This window comes from Botryllus schlosseri, chromosome 5, assembly GCF_051294905.1.
Source record: "Botryllus schlosseri isolate E-star chromosome 5, Bs_hap1, whole genome shotgun sequence".
NCBI lineage: Eukaryota > Metazoa > Chordata > Ascidiacea > Stolidobranchia > Styelidae > Botryllus > Botryllus schlosseri.
In genome coordinates, this window is record NC_137240.1 from 17,185,985 (window position 1) to 17,207,615 (window position 21,631).

The 21,631-nt window shown below is 39.1% G+C and overlaps 3 protein-coding genes and 1 long non-coding RNA gene across 4 annotated transcripts; 2 read left to right on the top strand and 2 right to left on the bottom strand.

Annotated features, from left to right (window-relative positions):
- Positions 1-1,416: 1,416 nt before the first annotated feature.
- LOC145439266 (uncharacterized) lies at positions 1,417-2,699 on the top strand. Its single transcript, XR_013915129.1, has 2 exons — positions 1,417-1,557; positions 1,907-2,699. It is a non-coding gene; the product is annotated as an uncharacterized LOC145439266 (long non-coding RNA).
- Positions 2,700-5,421: 2,722 nt separating this feature from the next.
- On the top strand, positions 5,422-7,402 carry LOC145439265 (uncharacterized). The gene is made up of 4 exons (XM_080316763.1): positions 5,422-5,638; positions 5,698-5,862; positions 6,178-6,345; positions 6,443-7,402. The coding sequence occupies exons 1-4, from the start codon at positions 5,525-5,527 to the stop codon at positions 6,650-6,652; spliced, it is 657 nt and encodes a 218-aa protein (XP_080172889.1). The 5' UTR covers positions 5,422-5,524; the 3' UTR covers positions 6,653-7,402.
- Positions 7,403-11,355: 3,953 nt separating this feature from the next.
- LOC145439993 (uncharacterized) lies at positions 11,356-14,812 on the bottom strand. Its single transcript, XM_080317657.1, has 2 exons — positions 13,771-14,812; positions 11,356-11,369 (listed from the first exon to the last, which is right to left on the bottom strand). The coding sequence occupies exons 1-2, from the start codon at positions 14,810-14,812 to the stop codon at positions 11,356-11,358; spliced, it is 1,056 nt and encodes a 351-aa protein (XP_080173783.1).
- Positions 14,813-17,639: 2,827 nt separating this feature from the next.
- LOC145439267 (uncharacterized) lies at positions 17,640-21,343 on the bottom strand. Its single transcript, XM_080316764.1, has 2 exons — positions 21,197-21,343; positions 17,640-19,351 (listed from the first exon to the last, which is right to left on the bottom strand). Exon 2 carries the CDS (start codon positions 19,265-19,267, stop codon positions 17,846-17,848), a length of 1,422 nt encoding a protein of 473 aa, XP_080172890.1. The 5' UTR covers positions 19,268-19,351; positions 21,197-21,343; the 3' UTR covers positions 17,640-17,845.
- Between the last annotated feature and the right edge of the window lie 288 nt (positions 21,344-21,631).

Sequence of the window (21,631 nt, forward strand, 5' to 3'; positions counted from 1 at the left end):
TGACAAATATGTTAGATCGCTCGAAATAATAGTCCCGGGTTGCGTAAAGTTAATGTTCTCCCTGTAGCTGAGATCGAGGTTTTTCAATTTCACCTACGGAAATTAAGTATTAGGAAATATCACTTCGAGAGGCTCTATACTAGATTAGCGCCTAGCTTTTTCCATCACCAATACCTGATGGTGCTGTATAAGTTTACTCAAAATAATCAGAAAATCATCGGATCCACCACTTTCTTGCAGATTGAGCTCCGTATTCGTTGAGTTGTATCAGGGATATATAGAACTCCGGGATGGCTGACTGCGTCAATTGCGTCATCGCGGCATTACCTAAGTAGGTCCGGATTCACGCATTCAGTTTTGATGCACGTTCCAGTCAGCCGCTTCATCTGTGTGTAATTTCAAGTTTTTGAGAGCCGTAGGGGCATATAATATTCATGTTTATGTTCTTATATAAAGCTATAGGTTAACTAGGTTATGAGATGTTCAGGTAGTCTGAAACTTTGCGGTATTAGCCCTATTCCTTCAGCAGCAATTTACCGGTATGCCGGTACGCCGGGTTGGAATCCCGGTACGTTTAGCGTAATATCTTTGGTGTACCGGTCATTTACTCGGCTTCGGAATATCTCTGCTTCTGTAGTATCTTATGTAACATGTTTTGCTGCGCTGATAATCGTGAGAAAATAACAAAATGTAGAATAATTAACGTTAACATTGATATCCGCAGTATGATTTAGATTACGCCTTGCGGTATGTTTTTCATTTATCGGTATGTTATGCGAATGTATGTCACCATACCATCCAAGGCTGTACATTGTACAAGTACAAGTGTACCTTTACACTGTGTCGTGCGTGTGAGCTATTAAGGCGACCGTTAGGAGGGATCTTCGTCAGTTAAGATCTTGTGCTATAGATTAATATGTGAATATGCAGGTAGTGCTGGTAGCCTATTGCAGGCTTACTGGTATTCCATATCATTGCTTGATTATTCTTAGTAAGAATTGGAGCCACTGAGTACACTACCGATGCGCAAGATTCAAGAGGCATTTCAATTAAGGATAACCAAACATTTGAATCTAATACAAACAAAACACGTCAAGGTCGTTGCAGTTGTAAGTGTCCATAACAACTTTTGAATCCAATCTCTTGTTACAGATACTATTCATCAGTTACATGTCTAGTAAATCAAGACAGTTATATGTTTGTTAATGAATGGCACCTTAATGCTACAGTACTGGAATTATACTTCAACAGAAATGCACTGTTGTGAACTGCCAATGGCGGACTTCCAGTACAGTATATGGCCACAACATTTTTTGACCATTTGCTCTTACTGAAGCCATGAAGATGCCCACTCCCTTGAATGGATAAGCCAACACAATCGTCAGGACACGATACGACTCTGAGATACGGCCTGTCTTTACCATATAAACACTTATAGCCTATAGGCTATAGGCCTGTACGACGAAGGAAGAGAAAACTCTGTGGATTGCTTTCAATTTGCAAGGTTTCGTCAAATCGTCGCAATAATGCATTGGAGCTCTCCTCGGTAGGCCAAAGGTAAGTTAGGCTGATTCTAGTAATACGTTATTAAATGAGCGATTTACGTTAATCCTGATGTGGTTAAAGTAGTCTGCGTTGCTACTCAAGTAATAGTTGAATTTCCCGGCGTACTGGTATTTAAACTTCCTCAAGTAGCTGTAGAAAGTGAAATGCCTGCAAGGTACTTGAGTTTGGAGATGGCTGCTTCAAATTTACAAGATTTATCTTCGAAAATAGGCAACACCTACTTGAGCACTACAATGAAGTAGAAGTTCTTCACTATAGAACAACTCTGCATACATCTATATATATATTCTTAAGGTTAATTTGTGTCTCTGAATACATCATTTGTTCATTTTTGTTGCAGATTCCGGAAAAAACAAACGCGATGTTCCAGCATTTGCATCACGTCAACAGTGGATATCCTGATATATTATACTGGGCACATCCCATTGAAATCTTGGCAAAGGTGGCCACAATCTGAATATTTGGATCTCGTGCCTCCTCACCGAGATGTTTTTTTTGACATGGAATCATCTATCGCTCTATCGGAATATCTGCAAGACAATGATACTGAATATTTCTTAATTGATAAATGGCTTGAAATGCTTCAGGACGCCCATTCGTGATGTACCGTTAAGCCATGGTTGTAATTTCTTCACTGCGGTCATGAATCTATTGCTCGGTGAACAAAATATCAGCTGAATTCAACAACTGGGTCTACCGAATGCTTCTCAAATTGATAATGATATGTACCAAACTTCTACCACCCCCCCCCCCCCCAGGCTGCATTTGAACCTGAAGAGAAGTATCAATTGTGTGTTGATTTCTTGATCAACTTTCATTGAGTGACATAGAACATGACAATGCTGCTATCACAATTTCGAGTCCTTACAGGCCGTGCTATCTTTTCGTTATTGGAAATGCTCCATGGTAGGGGTGCATTTAAAATAAACTGTGTTAGAAACACAATGTTTAAAACATGCTTTAAACAGTGTTTTAAACAAGGGCCTTTTGAAAAAAATTCTTTTTAAGTTGTAAAATTATGCCATAATTGTGTAAATACTTTCCAAAACATGTGTTGTATGAGCCTACGGACGATTACCACCCGATATAGCCGACTAATATCAATATGGAATGGCTGGAACCCTCGAAATAGTTGGTTCAACAGCAATAGCACATATATTTCGTCAAAGGAGCTATATTCACACTATATTTTCAATTGTCAATGTCAATCCAATATGACGTCACTGTTGAATATTCTTGACGTCATCGCTTAAAAAAAGTATGTTTTATACAAGGGCCTGGTTTTAAACATGTTTGTTTTAAATGCAACCCTATACTTCATGGTAATTGTCGATTAACGCTAATTGAAATGGTTGATTTAATCAATCCTATTACCGCCCCCCCCCCCTTCCCAGCTGCAAGGTTTCAGACAATGGCTTGTAAATAGGTAGAAGACGCTGATATTATTCGTTATTCACTCTGTTATTTATGGCCTGATGCAGATTATATAATGTGTAGAAATTAAACACATTCATGATTTACTGAAATTCAGAGTTGTCATAGTTTACTTGGTTGGCTATACAGCAGTGTCATACTTTACTAGGTTGGCTATACAGCAGTAAGGTTGTGATATGGGAAGAATGTCTAGCTTACTCACTAACTATACTGCAAAAGGGTGAGGATCATTATTCTAGAAACAGCTGTATCGCTAGCTTGCAGAAAAGTGGATATTTCGAGGCAGATTGAAGGTAACTTTCTGGACCTACTTAGGTAACGGCCAAAATGAAGTCAGCCATCCCGGAGTTCTATATATCCCTGAGTTGTATAAGCATAAAAACATTCCCGCGCGTCTCTGTATTAGGTGGTAGGGTTAGGAAAAGTTTAGGTTTAGGAGCGCACGGGAATGTTTTTATGCTTATACAACTCAACGAATACCCATCGGCCTGCTTACTACATTTTAAAGATTCTCTCCACTATTGTGTATACAAGAATATACTTCTCTTAGTAAGCAATTTCTCGTGAATTCCGAAGCATATTGACGTGTGTTAACTTCTGTATCAGGTGATGATATCATTTTAATGTCTGATAATGTTACTTGTCAAGGTGATACAAACGTAAGCTCAAACTACTTTGAAATTTAAAGTCTTACCAAATTTTATCTAAAACTGAAACTGTCAAGTAACGATAAAGTAGTCTAAAACCAAGTCACTTTTTACGTGGAGGGAGTACATAGCGAAGTACTTGTACATTTTGGAGTACTCAAGTATAGATTTGGCCTGCTTGCGCTATACTTAATGAATCATTCCTGCACCATAAACACTTGAGTAGTTGATGCGTGTAGACAAAAACCTACTTGAGTACTTTAAAGAAGTACATATACTTCTCTACTCAACATCTCTGAACGGTAGAAGTGGAGATATAGTCTACAAACACATTCAGTTACTTACCTGGTAATCGCTATTGCATAGGTAAAAAGTTAGTATTCATGGGTCTATTTTTTGTTTAATACTGAAACAGTCTTGAGGTAGAAACGATCCTATATCACAAACATTCGAGTATTTTCTGTATGTAGGGAAAAGCTACTTGAGTACTCAGTACTTCTCTACTCATCGTCTCTGAACGCTAGAGGTGGAGATAGTCTACAAACATTTACTTACTCACTTTGAAATCGCTACTTGTACTTATATTCGAGAAAAATTGCTCCACGTAGAATACCATCCGATAGCGTTTATGATGCTACTTTTACATCATAGAATATAGAGTTATAAAATAAATAATTTTATGATAATCTACATCATCAAGCTGAAAAGAGGATGTACCATCAATTAGTACTTACGGATCATGATGAAGTGGAAATTCCTTATGGGCTCTATCACCAAACTATGACTGAATTGGACATCAATAATATCGCGAATTCTCTTATTCGCCAATCTCACGTGTATGAGTTAGAATTTCGTCAATGTCATCTCAATGAAAACCTCGTCCAGATTCTATTGGATAAAATTCGCGGATTTGAATATGGGGTAAACGCCTTCGCACATTCCGCTCGTAGTCATTGATCATTATAAATTCACGTTCAATTTCAGTATATGTTATCCGTAAAATATTGAGATACAGTTTTATCGTTATCGCATTGTTCTGTATTACTAATGTGTTAAGGCGCAAATTGGTGGTATCGCAGCGAACAATGCTCATTTGCTACTGGTATAGGCATTAGTCTCGATAGCCTTACTAGATAGACTATAGTCAGAGTTGATCAGTGTTAGGCTGTTCATAGATCATTTAGCGTTTTATGCGTTAAGTTTTGCGCTCGTTCAGGTCGAGATAAGAAAACTCAGCGGTACAGCACACAACGACATTGAAAAACTCATCCCATTAATCTGCGAGCTGATGAAGGTGTGTGCTTCGACGGAGCTCAATCTGCAAGAAAGTGGTGGATCCGATGATTTTCTGATTATTTTGAGTAAACTTATCCAGCACCATCAGGTATTGGTGATGGAAAAAGCTAGGCGCTAATCTAGTATAGAGCCTCTCGAAGTGATATTTCCTAATACTTAATTTCCGTAGGTGAAATTGAAAAACCTCGATCTCAGCTACAGGGAGAACATTAACTTTACGCAACCCGGGACTATTATTTCGAGCGATCTAACATATTTGTCAGTTGTGAACTCGCGCTTGCAGTCAACAGATTTCATTGCTATGCAGCTCAAAAACATTAAGGTCTGTGCGATTATTGCTGGGTACAGTTGTTAATGATCACATTCTGTATGAGCGGCTGTGTAGAGATGGATGAGGGAAATTCTAGTTTAATCTTAGCACATTTAGCCTATATTATGACGTGAGTGACTAAATAACATTTTTTGCTGTTACAAGTTTGAATTTTTTATTGCTGATCATTGCTGATCGTAAATTTACAGTTTCCGATATTTTTTAGCTCCAATATCTTGACATTAGTTACAATCAGCTGGATGAAGAGTGTATGATCGCGCTGCCTGCCTTACTTTGTAAAGACAAAGCGGTTACTCTTATCATGAAAGGATGTGACCTTACACCCGAGGAAATTCGCGCTTTTGGAAGTTTTGCTGATATCGGGGTACTCACTCGTTTCTATAGTTTTGTGGATCATTTTTAAATAAATTGGTGGATTTATAGGTTGAAAGCCTTGATCTGAGTTACAATACCGATATGGAACCGGCGGGCTTGAAAGAAATTGGATGCTTCGTAAGAAAGCATTACACGAAAACAGTTCGACTTTCAGCTTGCGAATTGGATGAAGACTCACTAATCTCGTTAAATAATGGTCTCGGAATTTATGAGGTGATCATTTGAACTAGATCTGTTTTGTTTTCTAACTGAAATATTCAATCACAGTGTAATGCTTATGTGAGTTTTAGTCATATTCAAGCATGACATTTCATTGATCGATAGAATTTTCATCATCAATAAAGTGTTTCTGATCACGAGCTTCATTATCTTCTTCGGTGTTGAATAAGTTTTTGCTATTAGGAGTAGAAATCGCAAAAAAAAAAAACTTACTCAACCGTCGGTAAATGATATTATGACTATAATCTATTACAGCCTTCGAGCCGTTTGTAGTCTCGTAAACTATCTGAACATCACACCATGTTTTAGCTGCATTCGCTGGATTTAAGTAGAAATCCTGGCATTTCATCCTGCTACAAAACAGTAACTAAAGTCCTGTGCAATTCCCGTGTGGAAGAATTTAATCTGAGTAATTGCAAGATGCTTTCCATGCAAATCAGGAATCTGAGCGAAGAGATGGGAAAACGATGCGGTACGGTAAGAACTTTCTGCTCAATCATAGATCCTGATGTAGCGATGTAGTTCGTTTCTGAATTTTTAAATTTATATAAATCTCGTAATATTCAATTAACAGCTAAAGGCAATCGACCTCAGTGATAGCGATAGAACGAGAATCGATGAGAAATACGTGAATTCCATTCAGAGCTTCGTGAGATATAATCCTGAATGCCGCAAAGTCAAACTAGTCTTACCGCGCTTGAGTGGGGAAGATATGAAGACCTTGAGAAACAACTGTTCTCACCCAGTAAGGGTATATTTTCCGAATAAATATGTATCTAGATGAGAATTAGGAGATTTCTCCTTTACTTGATAATGCTTTGCGTGAGCGCCACGGCCTGATAAGATTATAGGTAGGTAGGCCTACATATTAGCTGAAGTTAAGACATGTTAATGTAACTTCAGTCGCGTTAGTTTTAAAGTTGTTCCATCATGAAATGCGTGACGGAATTTGGTATGGTGCATTGTTATAATTCCCTGTAACCGCGTACCAACTTTCAAGGTGGAAAATCAATGTTTAGCATGGTAATTATGCTATTAAAATTGACTATGTATAGGTATATGCTATGTTCACGCAATACAGATATGCGTAAAAGTCGGTATTCAACTGCGTTAGTTCTAAACTTGTTCCATCATTAGAAGTGTGATGAAATTTAGCATGGTACATTGCCATAATGTCCTACAGCTACGAATCAAGTATCCAGTTGGGATTCAATGTTAAGCCGTTCCGTTATTAAAGTTGACTATATGTATAGGTACGTGCTATACGCTCCCGCAAAACAGATGTATGCAAAAAGTCGATGTAGAGTCGCGTTAGTTTTAAAGTTGTTCCATTATGAAATGCACGAGGAAATTTGGTATGCTGCATAATCACAATGCCCTATAACTATGTATCAAGTTTCAAGGTGAGGAGTCACATATTAGCATGGTAATTCCGTTATTAAAGCTGACTATGTATATAGGTACACGCTACCGAAAACAGATTTAGGAAAAAGTTGCTATAGAACTGCGTTAGTTTTAAAGTTGTTCTATCATGAAATGTGTGATGAAATTTGGTATGCTGCATAATCACAATGTCCTAGAGCTCATTTAGATACCTAAGCTACTTTAAAATTAGTACTCGATTATTTGCCGCAATTATGCTACCAGATATTTATAGCCAGAGGGATTCGATGGTGATATACTTGTATAATGCACATTTCGGAGAGATTAAGTAAAGCAATGATCTCAGATAAATCCATTAAATTAAGCTAGAAGTAGCTATTTACGAAGAAAGTTAGCATTCTAAGTCTATACTTATGTTTAATACTGAAAATGCCATGAAGTTGAAGCGATCTGAAATCATAAACACTTTAGTAGTAGGTACATATACGCGATAAGCTACTTTAGTATTCTGTGCTACCAAAGCAAAACCTATACTTGAGTATAATTTCATCTTTTTCATCAGTGAGCGAAGGTAATATCGGTGTTAACTCCATGGTACGATTCAAGATAACAGTGACTCGGAGCTCATTTAGATATCTAAGCAACTTTAAAATTAGTACTCGAGTATTTGCCGCAATTATACTACCAGATAGTTATAACCACAAGGATTCGATGGTGACGTACTTGTATAATGCACATTTTGGAGAGATTAAGTAAAGCAATGATCTCAGATAAATCCGTTAAATTAAGGCAGAAGTAGCTATTTACGAAGAAAGTTAGCATTCTAGATCTATACTTCTTTTCGATGTCATAGAGATACAACAAACTGTGCTACTTGTGCTTCTTCAGAGTACTCAATTAGGTTTTTAGCTATATGCAACAAATACTTTCGACTGTTCAAAAAATAAATCGAAAATTAGCGAAGTCCTACCATGCAATATTTGAGTTTTACAAATTAACCTTCGGAGTGAACCAGAAGGTTGGATATTATGGAAAAACCTTCGTTCCAAGCACTACGGCTTTGACTCGAGCGGATAAGTATTTCGTATTTTAGGGAAGTACTTGTGTAATCTACATTTTAAAGTATCATTCTACAAAAACGTCGTATACTACAGAATCCATACTGTAAAACTTTAGCACATTGGAAAAGTATTTAAGTCTAAAAATATTATTCCACATAAAACGTAATTGTATTCATTTCACAAAAACGTCGTGTAAAGGTAAAGTACTTGTACATTTCGGAGTACTCAAGTATAAGTTTTGGTTAGCTAAATTTTGATGTCATACAAATACCACAAACTGTGCTTCTTGTATTTCTTCAGAGTACTCCATTAGGTTTTTGCTACATGCAACAAATACTTTCAAGTGTTTATGATATTGGACTGCTTCAACTCCATGATAATTATAGTATTAAGCAGAAATAGACCTAAAATACGAACGTTTTACTTACTCGGAAATGACTACTTTTACGTTAATTTATAAAACTCAAGTAAAGCTCGCGGAATCTATAGTGTAAACGTCTCTAATGCGCTGAAAAAGGCAGAAAAAGTAGTCAATACGCTATGTTTGCATCTAAAAATATTAATTATCGTAAAGCGTAGTGGCTGTGGGATTCGAACCTACGTGAACACTTGTTTATTGGAACTTAAGTTCAATGCCAAAAAGCACTACTTTACAAAATTTTCGGAGTAGCGACTTTTTTAGGTAAATTCTGTTACGCGCTTATAGTTACTAACTCCGAAAGCAAGCAAAGTTTTGGTATTTGATTAATATGGAAATTCGCGCACTTTGTGGTTAGGTTATGTTGATAACATGAGTTACTCATTTCGACTCATAGGTGTGGATAATTTAAAATACAGAGTATTAAAGTCATTAATGCATCGGTCACGATTATAGTTTTACTTTTCAACTAACTTGTTGTCTGTCGTTATATTCATTACACACGCTTTCATGCGACTAATTTGTCCCTATCATTCTACCGTCGGGGATCGCGTAACTGCGACGAAGGTGTTCGTTTAATTATAGCGCCGACAATCGGACGCCTGCGGGTAGTCCGCCGGCATTTTAGTGCTGAGCTAATTATCCTTATATTCGACATAATTTTTCGCGCTTTTTTATTTTTATTTTTTCATTAAAATTGGAGCTACTGTATATTATTTATCGCCTATATTTAAATTCGGTGTGCTAATGCGTTGAGGTTGAAGCTGAACATCCTATTTCATGCGCCCAAGAAGACTAGCACCGCGTAGCCGAATTTAGCATACCGAAAAATATCTACTTTACAAAATTTTCATTTCTTTATGTCCATTAGAGTCGTGTTCATGCTAAATCTTTTTGTTTTTCGCGCTTTTTCACTTTTCATTAAAATTAGTATTCATTTTACAAAAACGTCGTGTAAAGGTAAAGTACTTGTACATTTCGGAGTACTCAAGTATAAGTTTTGTAAGCTTATTATATGCTCAGTATATTATATGTCAAGAATTGTAGAGCATTTATGTGGCTGCTACGGGGTGGTATTCATTGAGTGTCCGTGGTGGGCGATAAGTTTAATTCGCAAGAATAGTGTGTTCAAATCGGGCCTGTCGCCAACATAGTGATGTCGCATTAGCCCTAAATACACATAATGGAATATTAGGGAAAAGTATCATCAAATGTATAATGAATGTTATTTATTTCTCGGCAGCAAGTCATTATCAAAACATGGTGATAAAAACTATTGCAGAGCAATACCGATTTTGCGTAAATTCCGTTATGTGTCTGACTACGTTACTAGGGATTATGTAGTTAGTTACAAAATTAGGTGTGCTATCTTGCCGATCGGTATGGAACAACTTCAAAATAATCACAAAGCAATATCTCCTTTTGCGTGAATTCTGTTATGCGTCTTACTACGTTACTATGCGCACATGCTTACAGGCGTACAAACGTGCACTTTCAACTATATTCGCTCCTAACATTATAGCAGCACCCGACGCAGCTTACATTATTACGTTATAAGACGACGCCGACGTTTCAGTGTCGATTTAATTACCCTTATTCTGGTGACATGTAAAGGACTGAATCGTATGAAATGTGGTGACTACAAGAATCGAGCGAAAGCGTTGTTTCACGCCATCTGGTAGTGCTGGATGCGTTTGTGATGTTATCGCTTTTACTGATATACTATGCTATTTTTTCGAAATAAATGATCATAAATTAATTAGTGATGATGCAATTTCTCAATTTTTACAGAGTGTATCATATTTAGTTTTAAATACACAATGCGCGAAATATATGTAGTATTTTAATATGTCGCCATGAAAACCGCGCATAGTTCAACGTTTATGAGTGTTATCTGAGAGCTCATATTATCCGTGAAAATATATAGTCCTAAATACACATAATAGGATATCTAGCGAATATATTCTTGCATAGACATCATAGTTTTCGGGGAAAGTCACAAAAAAGCTTAGTATGTCAATTTTACGCAATACTTAGTTCAAATCCAAGAAAGGCCTCTTCCGATCTGATTGTGACGTTAACGCTATTACTGATATATTATGCTCTTTTTTCGAAATAAATGAACATTAATTAATTGTTGATCCGCGAAAATATAAAGTTCTAAATTCACATAAGAATAAGCGAGAATTCATATTCCTAAAAACAGCTCAGTACGCGTTTTCGAAGTAGTCGCATTAGTCCTAAATACACATATTAGAATATTAGTCCTAAATACGCATAATAAAATATCTAAGGAAAGTATCATCTAACGTATAATGAATGTTATTTATTTCTCGGAAGCATGGACCGGGCATAGTCCGACGTTAATTATATTATGAGAGTGTTTACATTCTAAATAGCCTGAGGGGCGGTAACAAAATTGCTTTATCCTACTACTGATGTCATTGACAAAAGAAAAATTTGCGTAACCGAACACTTCCAAAAGCGAAATGAGACAGACTAGAAATGAGATTCCCCATCTTTTTGCGACTACGCGGTGTCTTTTCCCTTCCAATAAACAGGTGTCGCAGATTTCCGATCCGGTGCAGTCTCCCTCCGATTCCATAACGAGCATACTAACACACGTCACTCGCTATCACCTGTCAAAGATATTCGGCAGCTAATGAAATCACAAATGCGGGAACCCCTGTAATCTATGTCGGACATAATTGAACTCACGTTGGTGAATTGTGGGAGTTAAAGTAAGGATGCTGAGAGAGAAAGGACGATTTCAATAGCGATTTCTTAAAAATTGGCGTAAACAGACAGCAATACTGGTGGTACAGAAATACGCATGCACATTGTACAGTATTCGGTATTAGATAGGATTGGTACTCGTTATGCAAACATTGCAAACAAGGACAGGACAGTTCTTTTTGCTACTGGTATTTGAGCAACGAATTTACTGAAGGGGCACTAATGCACTAATGGTTCACAAATTGCGGTAGGCTACGCCACAGTGTCTCCGGAGCTATACACGAGTAAAACAGTCCGAATCAGTGACCCTATGAGATACGAGCCATCTTATATCTGACGTAATGTTATCGGGAATGAGTGAACTGTGGAATTGTGCCCTAAAGATGGAGGGCAATTTAATCCATTCAGTTCCACTTGCCATACACACGAGCATTACAAGATCCAAGCCTCTGCAATACCGAACAAAGTTTCATAATGGTATGGGGTCGAGAGAACTAAACTAATTTATTATTTTCTATCCACACCGTCGGTTTTGCTTAACAAACTGTTTAACCTGGTGCTTTATATAGAAGTCATCCTGCTTGGCGGCTTGATCTGAACTATATAAGATTACCGTGAACACTGCCACGTAACGCGGCGTGAAGACTGTTTGGGCGTAATATAAAGCTGTGTTTAGTGCAAAAAACAGCTTTAATAAGGTACCAGAATAAAGGTTTAACATGAATTGGCGTGGACTTACGTGATGAAGTTTCAATTTCACAGCCACGGAAAATCATATCACTGGCAGGCCCTATACGTCACGAGAGCGTATCGGAAATCGTCGTCAGTAATCGCTTGTCATATAATAGCATGAGCAATGGACGTCTTGTATAGTCTGAATTACAGAAGATCGATCGCGCATAAATGAACGGGCAAGGTCGTGATACGTAAATGAGGACATTCTAGAACAGGGGTGGGCAATTATTTTTCACCGCGGGCCAAATGAGAAACCGAAAATATTTTGGCGGGCCAAATCAAAAATTTTAGCTGTATTCTCCAATGTACTGATTTTATTTCCAAATTGAAAGCAGTGAATTACACTAAATTGTGCTCAGTGGATGTGTTGATATTGGGGAATGAGGAAGTGACGTTTAATTACCAATAAAATATTTCTTCGCCGTCATATTTCAAAACAATGTTAATCAGGATACGTTTCGAACTCTCTTTAATCCCCTATCCACGTTTTTCTACCAATACATTAAAATGTATGTGGGATGGACGAACAGCACTTCGTCAGTCCCCCTTCAAAAACGTTGGTTTTGGGCCCCCTGTCGAATTATAAACCAAAGTTGCCCCAGACCAAACCCCCATAGGGATGCACGTTTTTAACACTACTTTTGAGCGATTTTTTTGTATCGCCAAAGCGTCATAAATTAAAAGACCCACACGATTCCAAATTGGTATTTCTTTACTGCCAAATATTACCTATGGACAATTGGACATCGTGGTTTTCGGTCAACATAAGGGCGGCCCTTTTCTGCAAAACTTCATGTGTCTTGGTGCGTCGTGGCGAGGTAATGGCTGACGCCGAAACGCCCAATTCTATAGTCCATTGATCGCTAAATCGCGCGTATGGCGAGAAAAATTTGAAAGAAGTCGCATAAATTGAGAAAGAAAAAAATACTCTATAATTCATATTCATTCACAAAATAATTTTGAGCCCACTTCGAGCTCGCCCGCGCCCAATTTGGTGGTGGGGGGGGGGGGGGGGGGTTGGGGTGCGGCAGTTACGGTCATTAGAATACTATAAAGCTTATTGTTGTTGTTGTTGTTGTTTATTAAACAAAAAAACTGGCGCTTATCGCCTGACGGCCTTTTGCACCACAGTCATTGAGCATAGTACACAGATAAGGGAGTTAACACGAAATAATGATCAATAGCACAATGATGTAGAATCAATCAAGTGAGATAAGGTGATTCCAAAAATTGATTCACTCACGAACATTACAGAAATAAATTACAGACTATACGTTTATAAATAGCGGTTGCACGATAACACAAATTCAACGACATACGGGACTATACGAGAATCAGTGAGCAAATCATCAATACAGAAATTCACTTTTAATTGAACACATTTATCAATAAGAAATGAACGATGAAAGTCATATTTAGGGCAACTAATTAAGAAATGATCCACAGTTTCGGGGTAGCGGCAGTAACAACACGCAGGAGAGTCTACCATTCCAAGTTTGAACAAATGGCCATTTAATCGACAATGACCTGATTGCAATCGAAGGATTATACTATCGTAAAGGCGATTACCATAACCAGGGGAAGGATGTAGAACAGAACTGTTGAAGGACTTGTAACGTAGGCCGTTTTCGGAGCTCTGGTATTCTTGATCCCACAATGCCATGCAGTGGCGACGGATTATGTGCCGGGCTTCTTGTTCGGAGAGCGTCGGCATATCTTCGGACATTGACGGAGTGGTGGAGACATTCTTTGCCAATCTGTCAGCTTCTTCATTGCCGTGAATGCCCACATGGCCGGGAATCCAAAGGAATGATACGTTGACGTCGAGTTCCCTCAATCGAGACAGGGAGAATAAAATATCATAAACCAGCTTATGGCGAGGATACATGTTGAAGTTACGAATGCAAGCCAGGGCACTCGAACAATCTGACATGATCAGATATTCGGTTGACGAGTTGCGATTTCGTGTAATCCAACTCAGCGCTAGGTCGATCGCTATCATTTCAGTCGAGAAGACAGAGTGCTCGGCTGAACAAGCCTGGGCAACTGAAACGTCAAGTGAAGGGATGCAAAACGCCGCTCCCCCTCCAACAAGCGATTTAGATCCGTCCGTGTATATTAGCGTGTGTGCATCGTAGTTATCGGCAACGTGACTTAAACTAGTCTGGTTATAGGCCTCAATGACGCCACGTAAAGCATTCTCCGAGAGGAGAGATAAATCAACACGTGGTTGAGGTAACAACCACGGAGGAGACGAGGGAAGCCGGTACCTGTCCAATATGAAGCCATTGAATAGCGGTGATTTAGTATAGGTGTTGAATGTCTGAAAGCTTGGATTTGTGAGACAGTAAATGTCATGCCAGGAATCTTCAATAATTTGGCTGATGAACGAGTTTCTCGGGTCCTGGTTCATCAGGTGGCACCGGTAATTCATTGAAATGAACTTGTGCCGCAGATGCAGAGGCATTTCCCGACATTCGGCTTGAATCACGCAAATCGGGGTGCTGCGCATGGCATTTGTACAGATCCGTAAAGCTTTACTCTGGATAACCTGGATCTTCTTCAGATGCGTGACCGGTGCAAAAAAGTACGCCGGCATTCCGTACTCCATGATGGAGCGAACGAGGGAACGGTAGACACACAGGAGACTCTTCTTACTGGCTCCCCAACTTGTCCCAGTTAGAGCTCTCAACAAATTCAATCTTTTACTACATTTAGAGGAAATGTATTCGATATGTGCTTTGTAGGATAGTCTCTTATCATCGATTTTTTTGTATCGCCAAAGCGTCATAAATTAAAAGACCCACACGATTCCAAATTGGTATTTCTTTACTGCCAAATATTACCTATGGACAATTGGACATCGTGGTTTTCGGTCAACATAAGGGCGGCCCTTTTCTGCAAAACTTCATGTGTCTTGGTGCGTCGTGGCGAGGTAATGGCTGACGCCGAAACGCCCAATTCTATAGTCCATTGATCGCTAAATCGCGCGTATGGCGAGAAAAATTTGAAAGAAGTCGCATAAATTGAGAAAGAAAAAAATACTCTATAATTCATATTCATTCACAAAATAATTTTGAGCCCACTTCGAGCTCGCCCGCGCCCAATTTGGTGGTGGGGGGGGGGGGGGGGGGTTGGGGTGCGGCAGTTACGGTCATTAGAATACTATAAAGCTTATTGTCTTAGTCGCTGCATTCTGAGCAGTGTACAGCTGGGTGAATTAGCCTTGTTGTTGAGCCAAGCTTGCAATTCTTCCAAAATTTGCCGTCCCTTGACCGAGTATAAGGATGTCTTCGTGTTTTTATCATAGAACCGACTTATACTATACTAGTTAAACACGGCGAGCTGCTCGGCACTAACTACCAAAAGGACTGGTTTACCCCTGAATCCAGTAAACAAATAGTTATTCCTCCGGACTTCCCTCGACTTTCAAATTTCCGCTTTCTTTTTTTGACATCCTTATGGGTGATGATGACTCATAGAAATCACGAGCACTGATTGAATTGTTTTACGAATTAGGGATTCGGAAACGCATCACGTAGCAATTTGAAACACAGATGGTGTAATGCGTGATGTGTCAATGGCCATTGAGAAGGTTTGGTGACTTCTTGTGACTGCACAATTTGCTGCATTATGACTTTATTTCGAATCTGGATTACACATGTGAGGTACTAATAGGCTGCGTAATCACGCCATATTAATGATCAGCCTTGCTAATAAACCATTTGCGGTTCAGTTTATACATCCTGTGGTTTTGGTCCACGCAGCAACAAAAAGTAAGTTTTATATTTTGAATTTCAAGCTACCTTTCGCGGGCCGCACAGAATAGCGTCGCGGACCGCACTTTGCCCAGGCCTGTTCTGGAAAAAGTGGTTCCCAACCGGTGGGGAATTCCATGTTTTCTGATGGGGAATCGACGCATTTGTTAAACATTATATACAGGGTAGCGTACATATTTACGGAGACACATGAGCGATTACCGTTTCCAGTTAACTGCTCTGGAATGTATGTGTCGAAAATTATGAATTGAAAGTGTCCACGGTGGATGTCTAAATGTCCTCCATTTTGGGAATTTTTCCTCTTTTTCTCTGACAAGGATTTAAATGCCACGAAAAATGCGACTGCGACGCGGCGAACGTCGGAAATTCGTAAAAAAATGGAAGCCGAGTCAAAGTGATGATTTTTTTAGTCAACACAATACTATCGGTCGAGATTTTTTCAAAATAACCAACTTTCTTATAGCTTTCAGAATTTATAAAAAGTGTTCTCTTCTTAGGATCTCAAAATATAGTAACCCCATTTTAAAGGGTATATAGGAGTTTTGGGTGAGGGGAATGAAGACTCGTAGTAAATCTGAAGTGGGAAATGATGGCGAAAAGGTTCGGAACAACTGTTTTGGAATCTAGATTAGAATATGGATTTCAGACACTGTTCACATTGAAGTATATCTCATTGCTGAAATTTCGAAGTCAAATGAACGAAGAAAAATACTTTGAAACGGGAGTAACGTACTGGTAAAAGCCCCAGAGTGGCGAACGCGGCGACTTTATCTAACAGATACCATTAGTGGCTTGTTCGATGCGCTTGACTAAGTACTAATAATTATTAGCATACGCTAATTCCTGTATCTTTATGAGATACACAACTAGTCTGTGTTAGCCATATATTGTCTGATTTGTCGTGGAAGACCACAACTGTATCATCAATTGTTACAAACTATGATCGTGAATAATATTTCAAACAATTATCTCAAAATATTCCAAAACGTCTTTTATTAGGGCATAGGCGTATCTAATAACCTTCTCGGAGGCACGTATGCTTTGTCACCAAACCGTTTGTAACACAGTATAATCGGAAACCATGCAGTGGCATTGGAAGTATAAAAATGTCTAACCAGTTTCATCATTTTCTCTTAATTCATCAAGATTAATTCTGTGTTAGTGATAGTTACCAGCTAAAAGTATTGAACAACGAACGCTTTTATTTCTACAGTATCACTAGGCCTTTGTTTTCTTTTTTAGTCCCATCTCTTTCTATTTATAAATAATCGTGTTAGTATTTCCAACCACTAATATGAGTATTTTAGGGGTAATGAACACTTTCCCAAAACCGATGACAACAAATAGGCCTGGGACCGCAAAAGTTTCAGATAATACTAAGCTGTAATATTCTAGAAGGTGCTAAATAAAACAATGATGTAAGTTACAAGCAAATATATTTAACTGGGATGTCGAAACATCCCAGAGTACTAACGAAGGGAATTAACCTGGCATAAACTTCGGCCCCAATATGCCAAAGACTTTTTAGATGTTAGTCTTTCTTCGTCGGTCCTTTTTACTGTTTGCTTTTCGGAGACGAGGAGCCCAGAATAACCTCCCTCCGAGGGCGGGAGTTGAGCCCGGGCCCCCTGCTCAGATAGCGCCGACGCTCTCCACTACGCTACGCTAGCTCCCCCGTCTAACATTTGTTGGATCACAAGCACCGCCTGATTCTTGATTATGATGGTGATCTATAGCTATTGAGGATTACAGGCTAATAACACGCAGCTTGACTGTGACGATAGGATCATTTGTTATGTGCATTTATTGGAAATCCGATGTCGAACATAATGACTGGGCTATACTACAAACGTGTTAACCGTAATTTATATTTGTTTATCATCCTGCTGATATCTCCAAAGAAAAAGAAAAGATAAAAGTATGAACACCAAAAAAGGCACTGGGAACAAAACACCAAAGGCAGAGTTGAAATTGTCCATCAGAATACGCACGCACATCGTGCTAATTGTAATAGACACGATTGCCCCTGTTGTGAGGATACCGTATGCTTTGAAGCGGATACAACTCGATTGATTGACAGTTATTACTGATCCGCGATGATTCAAACAAACCAGCAATGAATAGCGACTGGCAGCTACCGTCAGATAAGACGCAAAAACACCGGCGATGCTGTGCAATTGAAAGCTAGCTACGGATGCAGAAAATGCAAGGAGCAACAACGAAGCCGAGCAAGCGATAGTCAATCTTGGCTTTGAATATTTATCAAGGATTTGACCGGTTAAAGGCCCGGAAACAGCTGCAAGTATTATTTCAAATACATACATCAACCCTACGAACTGATCGTTCAACTTAGGGAATTCTTTCAAAATTAAAGACGATATTAGAGTAGAGTCGTACGCTCTATCAGTGAAAGCAAAAGTGAACAGGATAAAAAACATTACGAACGGGCCATTTCTGAACAGAATCACAACATCTTTCATTTCCTTTACTATGCTATAGGACGGTGATGTCCCGAAGAGTGGGGTACTTTCGGTGAGAGCGTCGTCAAACCGTTTTTCATATTCACAGATAGGTGACTTGTCAGAGACAAAGATTATCGTTAGAATGCAGCAAACTATAGACGATAGCGATAAAGAACTAAATATTGAGGCGAAAACGGTTTTAAATTGATAATTTAAATTCTCCGCTGTTTCTTGGAGTGTCGTTTTCTGCTCCAGTTCGTGATGACTGTATGATATACCCATAGTTCTGGTGGCGACTACGTTGGACAACATGGAAGCTAGTATCCTAGAAGCCGACGAAAACGCGGTAGCCTTCCCCCTTTCATGTATGGGAAACCAATTTACATTTATTAGCATTCCTACTGACATCATAATCCCAGCGCCACCGCCCAGTAAAAACATCCCAGCAACCACCAGTCCAAATATTTTCGACACGACTCCGATCGCAATAAGGAAGGTGCCGAATCCATATAAGACACATGCTAGCAGAGTGATTTGTCGAAGGGCAACCCACCTTCCAATCAAACAAATCCCAACTACGCTTGTCACGATGCCGATTAGATCAGCGATTGCTTGCACGTCGGTCACGGCTGGGTCTATTTCGAAATAATTCGAAGTGACATCGTTTACAAAAGAAAAGATCGCGAAACCGAAAGTATCCAAAATCCCAATGAGGCAGACTAGCAACAAAATTCCCCATCTTTTTGCAACGACCAGATGTCTTTTGCCGTCCAACAAAAAGGTCTCTCCGATTTCCGATCGTCCGCTGTCTAGATCCGACTCCATAACCAGCACACTAGCACCTTCCTTTCGCTTGCGTCGGTGAAATGTCGAATGCTGGAATTCGAACAATTTTGTATCTTCTGTTATCTGAACATCTGTGGATGATATGAGTTAGGTTTCAAAAGGAACAGGATGTAGCCTTCTGACAAATTGACTTATGGTAATTTGATCTATTCTGTTGGAGTGTAATTGTCAGCAGATATTGACTTGACTTTTACTCGAGTCATTGTGCATGACTCGAGACTAGGACGGCCCAAACAGACATTTCAATGAAACTTCGAATAAAAGTAAGTCAGCACATTACTGGTATTTCGTCTATCAGGCCTGATACTTGGAAAATAAGGTCACAAACTTTTAAGACTGAGGAAAATTACTGTATTATGAATTCGAGCCATACTATATCACTCGAGCAGAGTTGAATAAAGTGGGTTGAACCGGATTGAACTGAAGACTGAAGAGTGACCATCATGATTTGGACTCGGACTCTGGACAAAACGCTATCACTCGGACTCGTCCCGCTATACTAGCTGACTTAGACTCGGACTTGACTCGGTGGTGAATTGAAAATGACTCGACTTGACTCGAGTCAAAATTATTAAAATGAGATTGAATTCTGACTCGGAACCTCGTGACTTGGTTACAACCCTTAGCATCTAGATCTATACTCATTACATCGCAAATCAACATAGGGTATAGTATTTTGGTTCACAAATACTTAATCTTAAATTTGAGTTGCGCTTCTCGCGCTTTATAGTGTCACTATGCGTTTTTTGTTTTTATTGTACGTACACCCACTCCCGAAGAAAGAATGCATATCTCTACAGAAATCAGTCTATCTATATTCGCAATTATGGCCGTTGAAATAAGTTACTCTAGGGGTGGGCAACCTTCTGGTGCAACGTTGCCATTTTGGCGCTGACCATTCCCGCGCCAGCACACCCCAAGACAAGTCTTACGTTTGCCGTTAGCTATTACCGCTCGTTTGTGAATCGCGTAGTACCGTAGTACCGTTTGTGAATAGGATGTATAAATGGTAGTGACGAAACTACTCGCAGGGGTAAGAGAGATCTGAAGGATTCGTCCCCCAGAGATTAGGTTGATCGTTTTCTTCGCGATGTTACAGTTGCATTCTCAAAATCGCAATCAAACATAGCCGGGCTGGTGACAAAATATCGGATACACCAGTCACATTGACACCATAAATTCGAACGTGTTGTTTAGTGTTGATTTTGTAAGGGACCGTGCGTCATTTAAAAAATTGCCAAGGGACCGTTTCGTTAATTTTTTTGAAAAGTTTGAGAATCACTGCTTCTAGGTACGACTTTGCAGATTCGACGGCTATATTGCAGCTAATTCAGGCACAATACTGTCACTTTCTGCAGAAAAAGCAGAAGTTATTGCCAATCAGAGGTGATCAGTAAGTATAGTTCTGCTTTATCAGCGCACTCGAATATCTATGATTGTATACTGCTTCTACTTCTACTTGACAGTTGTCATTTTTTTATCCAATACTATATGCGTAGAATACTTACTCTTTTATTTACTTGGACATCGCTTCTTTTACTCGTATTTGAGCAGAAAATTACGATACTTCTACTTCTATTTCCTTACATTCAGGTCTTTGTAGCCAGAGCCGGAGCAAGTGCGAATGAAATGAACCTAAAGGAAAACAACTCTAATCTCCTACATAAGTCCATTCGAAACAAATGGGCTTTCATTTGTACGACCCGCTTTACCAACCGTATACTATGCTTCACGAATGCCCCACAAAATCAAAGGAATAATGAAATTTAATGTGCCCCACGTGTATATGTTCATAAATTTGACAGTTTTGTTAAATAGTTGGAACCTTTTCCTTACGTCGCGGGCTCAAGTCCAGTGAATTTCCAAAGCTAATGTAACTTCCCTTCAACTTACTTCACTTCAACTTACTCGATTTTTAGGAGCTTTACTTCGTTCAACATCAACGTGTGTAGAAGAATGCGAATTCGTATGCGAGGATCCAAATTAAATAGGTTTCCAACAAGTCTGGCTTTGAGATGAGAAGGTTAAAATGGTCATTAGAAATAAACAATGGCGTCTGATTGAATTTATAACTAATTCGCCACTTTCTAATGTTCAAGGTAGTCTACATCGGGCGAATATTTGATAAATCAGTCCCCCACTAGTTCCCAAATGCTCAGCAGACGTTTGGAAGCAGGATATGTCTCTGGAAGAAGAAGGCCCCAATCGCCACTTGCCCTCCCCATAATTTCAAGCGGAACCGGAACCATGCCCAAACCCAACGAGAAGTGCCTGAGCGCCTCATCATATAATATCACATCAAGCGGTGCAAATTCATATCACTAATATGCATACATAATGCAT